The sequence below is a fragment of the Xiphophorus hellerii genome, chromosome 12, assembly GCF_003331165.1.
Source record: "Xiphophorus hellerii strain 12219 chromosome 12, Xiphophorus_hellerii-4.1, whole genome shotgun sequence".
NCBI classification, from domain to species: domain Eukaryota; kingdom Metazoa; phylum Chordata; class Actinopteri; order Cyprinodontiformes; family Poeciliidae; genus Xiphophorus; species Xiphophorus hellerii.
The window spans coordinates 33620451-33632527 of record NC_045683.1 but is presented as its reverse complement, the minus strand read 5'-3'; the positions used below and the strand labels follow the sequence as shown (position 1 = coordinate 33632527).

The following is a 12077-nucleotide window of genomic DNA, read 5'->3' as shown; positions in this document are numbered from 1 at the left end:
TCTTCTGCCTTCTCACAGTGCTCTCTAGAAACAACCAATCAGAGGCATGAGGCGGGTTTTAGCGCTGTAAATCACAATCTTTAACCGTCAGTAGTAGGTCAGGGAGGAGCTGGAGGAGATTCATCTTTTCACAGATTACCTGTCTCATAACAAACTGTCATAACAAGAAAGCAAGGCAGTTGCATGCCTTTAAAATTGTGCCGCTTTTTATGGGTCAAATAGACTCAAGAAATTGTAACAGCAGAGGGGCCCAATAAAATTTTTTGTCATGGGGCCCAAGTTTCCTGGCGGCGCCCCTGTATGCTATTATCAGTGCATCAAATGGTGACGTTTATGTTTGAGTTGTACATTGTCCCATTTTAAATAAAGTTCATTTTAAAAAAATCAATAGACTGTTTCTTGTTTTGTCATTTTTATAGGAGCTGAATGGTTCGCGCCTTTCACCAAACAAGAAACAATTCTGCATAAAGGGTTGCTGCAATGAATGAATCAACTGAAGTGGTTATGGATGGTAGTTCCCTGCTCAAGGCAGTCTACCATAGTCGACTGCGTCTGACTCGGCTGCTCTTAGAAGGAGGTGCTTATATAAATGAGAGTAATGAATATGGAGAGACACCCCTTATGGTAGCTTGTAAGACACAACACACAAATCCACAAAGTGTACCTAAGCCTAAGATGGTTCGGTAAGTTATCTGGAAACTCTTCAATATTTTAGTTTCTCAAATGTTTGCATGTTTATTGACAAATATGGTGACATTTGTTCCCCAAAGGTATCTTCTAGAAAATGGTGCTGATCCAAACATTCAAGACAAGACGGGAAAAACGGCTTTGATGCATTCGTGCCTTGAACAAGCTGACCCTGAAGTTCTATCCCTTCTGCTGGACAGTGGAGCTGATCCAACTCTGGAAGATCATGCAGGATTATCAGCATTAGTTTATGCAGTGAATTCAGGAAACAGGAAAATTCTTAGTGTGCTTCTGGGTGCTTGTAAAGCAAAGGGGAAGGAGGTTATCATTATAACTACCAGCAAAATGGCTTCTGACCAACAGATGACAAAACAGTACCTCAACGTCCCACCCTCTTCTGTTTCGGGAAGTCTGTCTTATACTTCAGTATGTAGTTATAGGTCTCCATATGAGTCCCAGACTGAAACTCTTCCACACGGTTCCTTGGCTACCCCTTCTCTCCAAACCTGCAGCTCTCTTCTTGGTCCCAGTATGATTATGTTTCAACCAGTTTCTTCAGCCCAACCACCGAGTCCTGTACATATTTCTGACTTGGATAAACAACTTTATCCCTACAAGGTACACACTGAACAGAGATCTAAGAGTCCCTCCTTGCTGCTCCAACAAAATCAAGCCTGTTCTTTGATAGAGGAACCAGTGGAAAATACTTTTGAAGAAGAGGAGCTATCAATCAGATTAAAGGCTTTTGGCATACAAAGAAGACCTCCAGCTATTTCAAGGCACCACAGCATTGATGTTAAAGATGGAACACAGTACCCAAAGTCTCTAGACCACATATCAGGAAATGAGATTGCTGAGAGAAGACGGAGAGGCCTTGGCAGAAAGATGTCATATGATAGTGCTGCAAGTTCTTTGCATGCCTTATCACACCCAAACCTGCATCAGGATAGCCTCCCTTTTTCTAGTGAATCCAGTCCAGTGGACGAAGATTCATCTGACTGTCTTAGGCAGCTGAATATCTCCAGTCTACAAAATGTAGTGAACCGCAGGAACATTGGGATGGATCACTACAGTTCTGACTCACAGTTGCTGCAAGTTGGCAGTTGGGAAAAAATTCTCAAAAGTGGTGGAGGAGCTGCATCAGAAAGGCACAAACCGATGAACAGCAGACATTTTACTTTGTCTGAAACTAAGGATTCTTTGGAGAGTTTTGTTCCAAGGCGAGGTGCTGCTGGTCTGGAGAGAAGAGGCTCCGGGGCCCTACTTCTGGATCGTATTGCCCACACTCGCCCTGGGTTCCTTCCTCCTTTGAATCCTCGTGCTCCTATTCCAGATATTGGGGCTAGCCCTAGTTTTTCCTCCAGTTCTAGTGGGGGGAATGGTGTTCTGGCAGGGTCAAAGTCTGTTTTGCCCAGTGTACCTGCATACCCTCAGGATCTAAAAATTAAAAAAATATTGTGGAGACGCCACTCAATGCAAAGTGAACAAATTAAACAGCTTGTTAGCTTTAGAGAAACTCTTGGAAACTGAAAACTGTTGTACCTGTCAGAAGTAAATGCACGTATTTACAGCACTGCGTATGGCACTGTTCCAGTTAAATAAAAGTCAAAGTCAAGTGATTAAAGAAGAAAGACAGACTTGATGTGTGAAGCCTGCACTGCTATTTTACAGTGCAGACTAACTGTCAAAAATCTGAGTCCAGTTCTACAAACTGAAAAATGGAGATAAAATTGTGGACCTGCTTCTGGGCCTTTTTTCTAAAATATGTTTGGTTCTTATGTTTTATTCCCACATGTTGCAAGAATTGCATGGTTTAATTTGTTCATCATTGTCATGCACATTAGGTGAAAATTATCTGGTGTCCAAATGAGCTACAGTCTAGTTAAAAAATGCTGGGTTACTCAGTAACACAAAGTAGTTAATTGAAGGCAAACCTCTAAAGCTTTTGTTGTGTTAAACATTACAAAGTCAAAACGTAAACTACAGAAATAAGAAACTGTATTATCTTTAGTGACATGTTAAGCACAGCTTTACCAGCAATGTTACCAACATGAACGACAGGCCTGCAAGGTTCATTTCAAAACATTTCTACTACAGTGTGGGATTAAACATATTCTTTATGGAATTGTTTTATTGAAATTAGTGAGATATAACATGCTTTCTGGATCTTGTAAGCTTTTTATTTGCCAAAGTGATATTTTTCAAAAAAAAGATTGGATAAAGACATATAAATAAATGTTTTGATCTCACTATGAGCTGGATGTTCAATCAGGCTTGCTTGTTGTTTTGTTGTGTGGGGAAATACTAAAGGCTGATGAGGTTTACACCAACAAATCTGCACTTGCAAAGGCCGTGACTTTAATCTCTCAGTGCTGATCAGATTCAGCTCAGATGCCCGAATAGGAATTCTTATTACACAGCTATATGAGGAGCGCATACTACCAGGTGTGAATAATCTATGTTGTAGTTCTACATAAGGTACCTGGAGATCTATATTTCTAGTAGGCTGAAAGATTCAATAAAATTATATTTCATTACTGAAAGTAATCAAAAACAATCTCAAAATGAAGAAACCTATCACCATTTCTCTTATGAGTATCTGCAATTAAAATGGTCTTCTCTAAAATAAACCATATTTTCTCCATGATCCCAGTTAATCTACTCCAGACTTGGATAAAAGTTTGACTGAAGCATGTCAAGACTTTTAGAGACATTCAAATCTTCAAGCACAAGTTTTAAAAAGTAGTCTTTTTATCTTGCAATAACATATGTGGACAAAAAACCAAACCATCCATGTTAACAGAAGACACAAACCAGATAAATCTTTCAGCATCATTCAAAAATTCCAATTAGAATATATGCTCTCTGAAAAATGTTATCTTTTCTGGTGACCTTCACATTCTGGCAGCCACGCCCACTTAATGAAGGTTTTGTTCAGCCAGAGAAATGGAGAAGTGACACTATTCAAAAAAGTTTTATTCACAAGAATAAAAAAAGTTTACGATAAACACTTTTACAGATGTCATCCATATTAGTAAAGTTTATTTGTACAGTACGTTTCAGCAACAAGGTATTTCAGAGTGCATTACATGATAAAACATGACACAATGTTAACTGTAATGTGAATTTTACCCAACTAAGAACAAAAAAAAAAGAAACTATTGAGCAGATGTAGTGGGCAGGTTAGTGCTTAGGAAAAACTTCAGCTTAGAATAAGATAGGAGCATCTTCATATCAGTTATGGGAATGCAGCCAGAATGAGCAGTAATAGTTCTTTCTCTGTGCTCCGGAAAACTTTGTTTCATTTTGAAGTTTTAATGAAAAACATCCAGTTTACGTAACACCTTTTCCAGAGCAAAAAGGGATTACATTGTGGCCGACAGATATCCTTGTGTAACTAGTTTAATAATGCTTCTTTCTACAAGAATCTAATGTTGTAGATTGCCCTTCAAAACTAGTGACATCCGTAATTTTTATTTCATATAATGTGAGCAAAGACAAATTTATCTTCCCTTTCCCAATCCGTACAGAGCAGCAGGCAGTCTGTTGTGAGGTTTCGGAAACGGCAGTTGGCCATCTTCAGTCATGACATCAAGAGTTCTGCTGTTTGAGAGTTCGGCAGGTCATAATAGATTCTGCTTACATCAAAATGTTTTCTGTAAAGCTTTAAGTCCTGAGGAGCAAATTCATCATGTTGGCCTGTCCACACTGTGAGCGTGTACCTGTGCAGGAAAGACAGGTCTTAGCAACATCAGGTGAAGAGTAGTTGGCAGGGTTTCTGATGATGTGCAAAGGATGAAGATGTTAAGAAAATTTTGCCAGATGAACTTCAGCCACTTTTCCTCCAACTCCTCAGAGCAGAACTCCAGCCTCTGCTTTCAGGCAGACAGCGACAGGTGTACCGGCCAGACTTACCACCATGCAGCTTACCATGTTCTTTGTGTGTGTGTGTGTGTGGGCGGGGGGGGGGGGGGGGGGGGGGGGGTCACCTGTCTGACTGTTTTAGCAGCCATGATAGCTGGGAGAAGGACTGAGCCAGCAGCGCAGCACGAACCGGGAAGGTAACAGGTTGTTTCAGATCTCTGCTCTTCTCCTCCATGGCGTGCACCATGTCCCAGCTGTAACCTGGACAGCACAAACAACACCTTCTGAGTTCCTGACCAGACAGCTTATTGTTTCTAACATCTAATCAAAGCCACAATGAATGTTAAGCACACTAATGAAACAACAATTCAATGGATTTTCTACTTAACTAAGCTATCATAGCATCAACATGGCCTTTATGTTTGCCTGCAGTTTGTAATTCTCATTCTTTCCCTGTTAAATGTTGACCAAATCTCTTCCTTCAAGAGAGAGAAAATAGAGTCTGCCAGAGTCAGGAAAAGATGGAAACATTTTGCAATAATGAACTACATCAGACAGTTAAATTAAAATTTCAATCAGGAACCAGTACAGGCCTTAAACTGGCTGTACAATGAGACAATAAACATTGTGGTATCTCTGATATCAGCTCAAACATCTCCTCCTTGTAGCTTTGCTGATCTGGTTTAAACAAAGTTTCCATTTAGTTTCTGTTAAGAAAAAAGTGGCTGAACTCATCTCAACCTTTACTTCCTGACCACAGTGTACCCATCATACTTCTGTTTCAAACCTCCTTCAATTTCCTGGCTTAAGCTTCTAGAGCTTTCACTGTTTTGCTTCATAATCTCCTTTTAAAAATCTGTACTGTATTAGATTAAATGCAGATAATTTAAATCACAAGCTATGATAACATCTTCATTTCACAAAATTCATGATTAAAAAAAAAATTTTAAATCTGAATTTTAATACCGTGAAGATCATCTTAACCAAACCCAGTTGGGTCCAGTTTAAAATCCAGAAGCAAACAGATATAGAAGGCATAAAAACCACAAAATTACATTTTTCGAATGAGTGTGTTTATCTGTATCATTCTGTAGCCACAATGAATAGGAATCAATAAGATAATTATTAAGATATAGCGACTAAAACCTTTTATATTTTGCTACAGTTTGATGATGTTTCTTGGTAGCACTCATTTAAAGTTCACCATGACAGCCTTCATTTTCACTTATAATAATGTCTTTTTTCCCCTTCACATCTACAGTGTTCATTTACCTTACAGTTTCTATTTATAATAAAGTCCACCAGTACACCAAACTCAGCACAGTAGAAAACTGTTTTCACCTTCTCATAGGTAACATCTGAACAGAATGGACCTTACCACAGGGGCCGCTTTTCATTGACTGATGCCCATTCTACGTGGTCACGTGCGTGGCCGTCTCACAAACACACTTAGCTTCCCGTTAGCCAAGTACAGCATAATGGCAGTACTGATACAACTTCTACACCCTGAAGCATGTCTGCTACACAGTCTTACGTTAGCTAAACAGATCAATATGCAATGTGTACTGTATCTGACATACATTAAAGATTTTATTTTAGCAGAAAAGGCTTTGGACTAAACTGTTACTCGTGTTAGCCACTCTAGCACCAAGTACAGCTAGTCAATCAACCATCGCTGAGTTCAGGGAAGCGCTGATTAATAATCGAGAAATAAATATCAAGCCTGAAAACTTGATATCGTAACGGACTGAATGTTATGTTTTTAACATAATCTTTGCTCGTCTTGCGGGGTGCAGGCGGTTGCCACGGTAACAGGTGTGCTTAAACTATAAAGAGAGAGAGAGAGTAAAAAGGTAGGAGTGGTTTTGAGTTGATCACCTGTTCGGGTTATTTTACCTTTGCTGTGGCGCATTACAGCCGCTGTAGTTTCTAAACGTTGGACTAATTACCTCATTCGTTTGTGAGTTTACGTCATTCACAACAAGCATCAAATAGAACAAATATATTTCATGAAATTTTAACAAACAAATGGCTTCTACCGTGGTAATTATGTGAAATTAAATTAATTATATCCCAACTCCAGAAGATTTGCCTTTACCTTTACAGAGCTCTTTGGTTCCTCCTATCAGTCTGTAGCTTCTCATATTTCAGTCATCAAACCAAATTTCAGATCTATCATAACTGACTGACACCTGCTGGCCTCAGGTTTGCAACCAGCTTGTGACTGAGAAACCAGTAACCTGCTCCCAGATAATGACATGAACTTGTTAGTTCCTCTGTCCATTGTAGTAGCTGATATATTGTGAAAATCCGGTAGAAATGATGCACTAATCGAGTCAAGTTTACATAGAAACAACAAGCTGCGAGGCTTTGTTTGTGAGACTTGCGGTCATGTGGGTTGGTTGTGGGAGGAGCTTGGTAAGGTCCATAATGTTTGACCTTTAATAACCCTGCACCTGCCATACCAGATATGATTTCTATTTTCATACTGCCCCAGAAATATTGTATTGCATAACCAGAATGACCTTTCTTTTAGTTTCCATTAAACACAGACAGAGACACAGACAGTGTCCTACGGATTTCACCTGAGTTATTAGTTCCCACAGTCCATCCTGTTGTCCAGCCAAGAGACAGCACAGTCTGAGCAGGAAGACCTGAGACAAGAGAGAGGAAAGCCTGGAAGTCCACAGGTGCGGTTCGTCCACTGGGTCCACTGAGGACGTCTGCATTGATCCACAGTGGACGGTCTGGCTCAGCCAGCAGATCCTCCAGCAAAGCCAGGGATGGAGACACAGCCTCCAAGCTGGATGGAGGTAGCCTTCAGGATTAGCATCACACACATATACATGCACAATATTGAGGAGAACCCAAAGAAAACAGCTCTCACCTCTTAAAGTCCAGTTTTATTCCTGTGCTGGTCATCTTCACTTTCTCTAGCCACTCTTTCAGTGTGATGTCACTATCTGTGTCAGGGGGGTGAGCCATGATTGGCTCCATGGGATCATGATCTCTCATGATGACATCAGCTTCAATCATATGAGAGGGACCTGAGGATACAATCACAGCCCACACCACTTCATCCATTATCACACTTGTCACGCTTAACCTTTCAGAGTCACGAGGGGACTGGTGACTCATTTTGAAGTGACTCTGACACACACACTCCTAAGGAGAATTTAAAGAGACCAATTAATCTGACAGGCATGTTTGTGGGCTGTGGGAGTACCCGGAGAGAACCCACGAATGCACAGGGAGAACATGCAAACTCCATGCCGAAAGACCCCGGGTTAGCACTGGAATCCTCAAGCCGCTGCAAGGCAACAGTGCTACCAAGGCCACTGTGCAGAACTTCAGTTTGAACCTTTACCAATAATTGTATCAGGATTGCCTTTTATAGCCAATAAAAGAGATAGGTTTCCATCTCTAACGTGAGGTTATTAAGGTTATGGGTGTCTTCATAACATAAAAACCTGGATGACTTTAACTTTCTGCTGTTAAGCTTGGTGTAATCACTGGCCTGGATCTACAGGCCAGGCCAGTGATTATAACACTATCTCGTTCGATTAGTGATCAGAGAGAAAAGTCTTGTTTTCCTCCAGAACCAGTGACTGGGCTTTTTGTAAATTCTCCCTGTCTCTTGACAGTCCCAGTAGTTCATGCCTACTCACGCTCCATAAACTGTTTCCATCGAACTGTTTTACAAGGACATTCGGTTACTAGCTTAGGCTCTAGGGCAGGGGTGCCCAAAGTCGGTCCTCGAGGGCAGGTGTTATGTCGAGAATTGCATGCCCGGTCGCGGGAGCTCGCATCGCTCTAAACTCTTGCATATTGATGAGAAAACGGACTGAAATATGACCGAAGAGGAAACTTTTAAAGATATTTGTAACATTATAACGTTTCTTAACCATGTAAGCCATAAAAAGGTGGGTTTAATTTTGCAGATTAATTGAAATAAATACGGTTTTTACACCTTTATTGAGACATACGAGTCGAACGTTTTTCAGTCAGTGTCTGATGAAAATGTTCTCTGCAGATGGTTTGAAATTCTCCGATTTTTCTTTTAACACCATAATAGCTTAAAGCATTACAAAACAGAAACCCATTATGTAGAACATTTTATATCATCCTTAACTGTCTAGTCTATTAATGTAGGAGGGATGCATTTTCATTTCTGAGCCTGCCAATATTTGCATCCCCTGTTTATTGTCCTGTTGATATGAAACTTATAGCGGTAGCTCAGAACAAGTGTCATTATGTAGAAAAGTTAGCAGGGGGATGCATTTTTTGCCATAGCAAATTATTAGCTTGCCAATATATGCAAGCCCTCTTTAATTTTCCCAAATATATTCTATTGATACAGGTACAACTTATACCAGCAGTTCATAGAACAAGTGTGATTATGTAGAAAAAGTTATTTCACTCTTAACTCTTCTTTTCTTCTAGCTAGGAGGGGGATGAATTTTTTGGCAATATGGATTTTGAGCCTGCCGATATATGCATGCCCTATCTATTTTGCCCGAATATTGTCCTATTGGTATTAAACAATACCAGTAGCTCAGAGAACAGGAATGATTATGTAGAAAAGTGAAATCCTTCCTAACTCTCTATTTAGCTGAGTTAGCAGGGGATTAATATTTTGGCACAGCAAATTATGAGGTGCCGATATTTGAAAATGTTCTACATAATGGGTTTCTGCTTTGTAATGCTTTAAACTATTATGGTGTTAAAAGAAAAATCGGGAAATTTCAAACCATCTGCGGAGAACATTTACATCAGACACTGACTGAAAAACGTTCGACTCGTATGTCTCAATAAAGGTGTCAAAACCGTATTTATTTCAATTAATCGGCGAAATAAACCCACCGTTTTAGGGCTTACATGGTTAAGAAACGTGATAATTTTACGAATATCTTTAAAAGTTTCCTCTTCGGTCATATTTCAGTCCGTTTTCTAATCAATATGCGAGAGTTTAGAGCGATGCGCGCTCCCGCGACCGGGCATGAAATTCTCGACATAACAGCTGTTATCCTGCATGTTTTAGTTCTCTCCCTGGTGGTACCACAACCTTTTCAGCAGGTCAGTGTTCTTCTTTAGCCTTCTAATGAGCCATCATTGGATCCAGGTGCGTTAAACCCGAGAGAGAACTAAATCATGCAGGATGCCGGCCCTCCAGGACCGAGCTTAGGCAGCCCCTGCGCCAGGGTGTATTTGTGAATGGAGAATGATGTAGACGTACTGCTGAGAGCCTGAGCAAGCGCGTTCCTGCTGTTGACCGCGTGCGACCACTTGAGCTGGACAGCGTCGCTTCCTGTAAGCAGGCTGCGGCTCCTGAAGTACTGTAGTGTTGTGTCCCACATGGTTCCTGCAGAGATATCAACCTCCTTCGTCAGTAAAGTGTCACTGCGCGGTTGATAAACTCTGGAGACTGAAGAATCCCTCTCTAACTTCAGCTGCTTCTCAGCTGCCTCACTGTTTGAATTATGCAACACATAAACCGCTAAACAGACTATTAAAACCAGAGAAAAACAGAGAAGGTAAAAGAAAAACGAGATATCAGTCTTTCTAGAAGGTTTCCAAAATGAAGACATTCTTCTTCTTCTTTCTCTTCTTTTTATTTTTATGGCGGTTGGCAAACAACTTCTAGGTGCATTACCGCCACCTTCCAGATTGGAGTATGGATCAGACGTTTACCTATTGTAATCTTCCCATAATGCCCGTTCTTCTTAGAAAACAAAAAATACTGCTAAAAACTACATCCCCAGATGATCTCTGAAACAATTCCCTAATATCTCATTTATTTTTATTCCTACTTAAATATCTAAGTAACACCTCTCTTTGCTGAACATATTTATTACATTCTATAAAAGTATGTTGGACTGTATCTAATTTTCCACAATAGTTACAACAACCTGTATTATGTTTATTAATTATTTTAAGAGTACTATTTGTTCAAATCTTATTCTAGATATAACATCTTCTTCTTTTTTAATTCTATTACATTTCCTTAATTCCCCAACTTTTTTTGGATACTATAATAAAACCTAGCATTGCCTCCTCTATCCCACTGTTTTTGCCATTTCTTCTTGATATAAATTTTAATAATATTTTTTACCTCATTGTTACTTATTTTAATATTTAATAAGTATTCTAGAGTTAAATTCAGAATCAAGGCAAGATATTATATTGGATATAAGTCACTCAATATTTATTATTAAAAATGATGGTTCTCATGTTAAACTAGTTTGGATCCCTGCCCACATGAGTTGGCTGATAGTTTTGCTAAGAGTGCTGCAAAAAAGAATATTGTTGATTTAATACTTATTGAATCTGAACAAATTAAAACCTCCCTCTCTCTTGTTTCCTCAATCCACTCTAAAGCCATTAAAATTGCCATTAATTCATCTGTGTACACTGTCAATTTATGTTATTCTTATATTTCTCATAATATTTAAATCTGGAATTACAAATGATATACCTACTCTACCATCTAACATTTTAGAAGCATCTGTATATATTTGTAATACTCTGAATATTCTCTTTTTATATAACTTTCCACCTCCTTTCTTTCTAACTGTCTCCCTTTTCTCAGTAAGTTTAAATCAACTTCAGTCCAAAGATCCATGATGGAATAACAGGAATAACAACCATAGGACTAATTAAAAAGTTATCTATTCCTACATCTTTTACTTTATTTATTATTATCCATCCAAAACTATTAATTTGTTTCTTTTCTTTTTCTTGACAAGGTTGCAGCGTTACATATGGAGGATGATCTTCATTATGTCCTTTAATATTTGTCCAATAAATTATGACTAGTTGTTCTCTCCTGAGCTCCAGTGGCATCTCACCCATCTCAGCCTGTAAAGCTGAAACTGGGGTAGTATTCATGGCTCCACAACAAAGTCTTAATGCCTGATATTGTATTCGATCTATTTTTTGATAAACTACTTGAAGCTGAATTATATAAAATACAACCATAATCAAAAATTGATCTAATTAGTCCAATATAAATTGTCTTTAATGCTTTCCTGTCTGCTCCCCTCTGCCTCTCAAACATCTCATTATATTTAAAATTATTTTACTTTTTTCAACTATTTTATCTACATGTAAGATAAGATAAATCAACACGTACACAGCAGCCAAACATAGCACCGACCGAGAGAGCAATAAGCCGCTGCAACTACGTGCGCCTCCATCTACTGTATATATATCTTCCATGTAAGTTTTTTTATCAAACCAAATACCCAAATATTTAATTTAATCTGTCTTTTCTATAACATCTCCATATAATTTGAGATTTACATTAATGTTTAATTTCCTATTTGTAAAAACAACAAATTTAGACTTGGATGATGAGAATCTAAAACTCCATTCTAAAGCCCAAGCTTCTACACTATTTAATGCCTCTTGTAGTTTCCTATTTACAATTTTTTTATTTTTTCCCCTCTTCCAAATAAAACCATCATCTGCAAATAATGAGACACCAAAAGATTTATCTATACTACTAAAAATATCATTAATCATTA

The 12077-nt window shown here is 38.8% G+C and overlaps 2 protein-coding genes across 3 annotated transcripts; one reads left to right on the top strand and one right to left on the bottom strand.

The window, feature by feature from the left end:
- The first annotated feature begins 425 nt into the window (after positions 1–425).
- ankrd34bb (ankyrin repeat domain 34Bb) lies at positions 426–3135 on the top strand. Its single transcript, XM_032578060.1, has 2 exons — positions 426–683; positions 771–3135. Exons 1-2 carry the CDS (start codon positions 481–483, stop codon positions 2215–2217), a joined length of 1650 nt encoding a protein of 549 aa, XP_032433951.1. The 5' UTR covers positions 426–480; the 3' UTR covers positions 2218–3135.
- Positions 3136–3645: 510 nt separating this feature from the next.
- Positions 3646–10165, bottom strand: fam151b (family with sequence similarity 151 member B). Of its 2 annotated transcripts, none has more exons than XM_032578069.1 (5): positions 9788–10165; positions 7439–7625; positions 7137–7354; positions 4677–4812; positions 3646–4409 (listed from the first exon to the last, which is right to left on the bottom strand). In XM_032578069.1, the coding sequence occupies exons 1-5, from the start codon at positions 10137–10139 to the stop codon at positions 4271–4273; spliced, it is 1032 nt and encodes a 343-aa protein (XP_032433960.1). In that variant the 5' UTR covers positions 10140–10165; the 3' UTR covers positions 3646–4270. The 2 variants fall into 2 exon arrangements, with proteins under 2 accessions (XP_032433960.1, XP_032433962.1); XM_032578071.1 differs by having other exon boundaries at positions 7439–7598; positions 9788–10139.
- Between the last annotated feature and the right edge of the window lie 1912 nt (positions 10166–12077).

Excerpts from the sequence above, each read along its gene's own strand:
- fam151b (XM_032578069.1), bottom strand. The coding sequence starts at position 10,139 with ATGTCTTCATTTTGGAAACCTTCTAGAAAGACTGATATCTCGTTTTTC. Across the intron at positions 4,813-7,136 it reads TGTGGGAACTAATAACTCAG|GTTACAGCTGGGACATGGTG; the intron begins GTGAAATCCGTA and ends TGTGCTGTCCAG. Across the intron at positions 4,410-4,676 it reads CTGCTAAAACAGTCAGACAG|GTACACGCTCACAGTGTGGA; the intron begins GTGACCCCCCCC and ends TTTCCTGCACAG.
- ankrd34bb (XM_032578060.1), top strand. The coding sequence starts at position 481 with ATGAATGAATCAACTGAAGTGGTTATGGATGGTAGTTCCCTGCTCAAG. Across the intron at positions 684-770 it reads CCTAAGCCTAAGATGGTTCG|GTATCTTCTAGAAAATGGTG; the intron begins GTAAGTTATCTG and ends TGTTCCCCAAAG.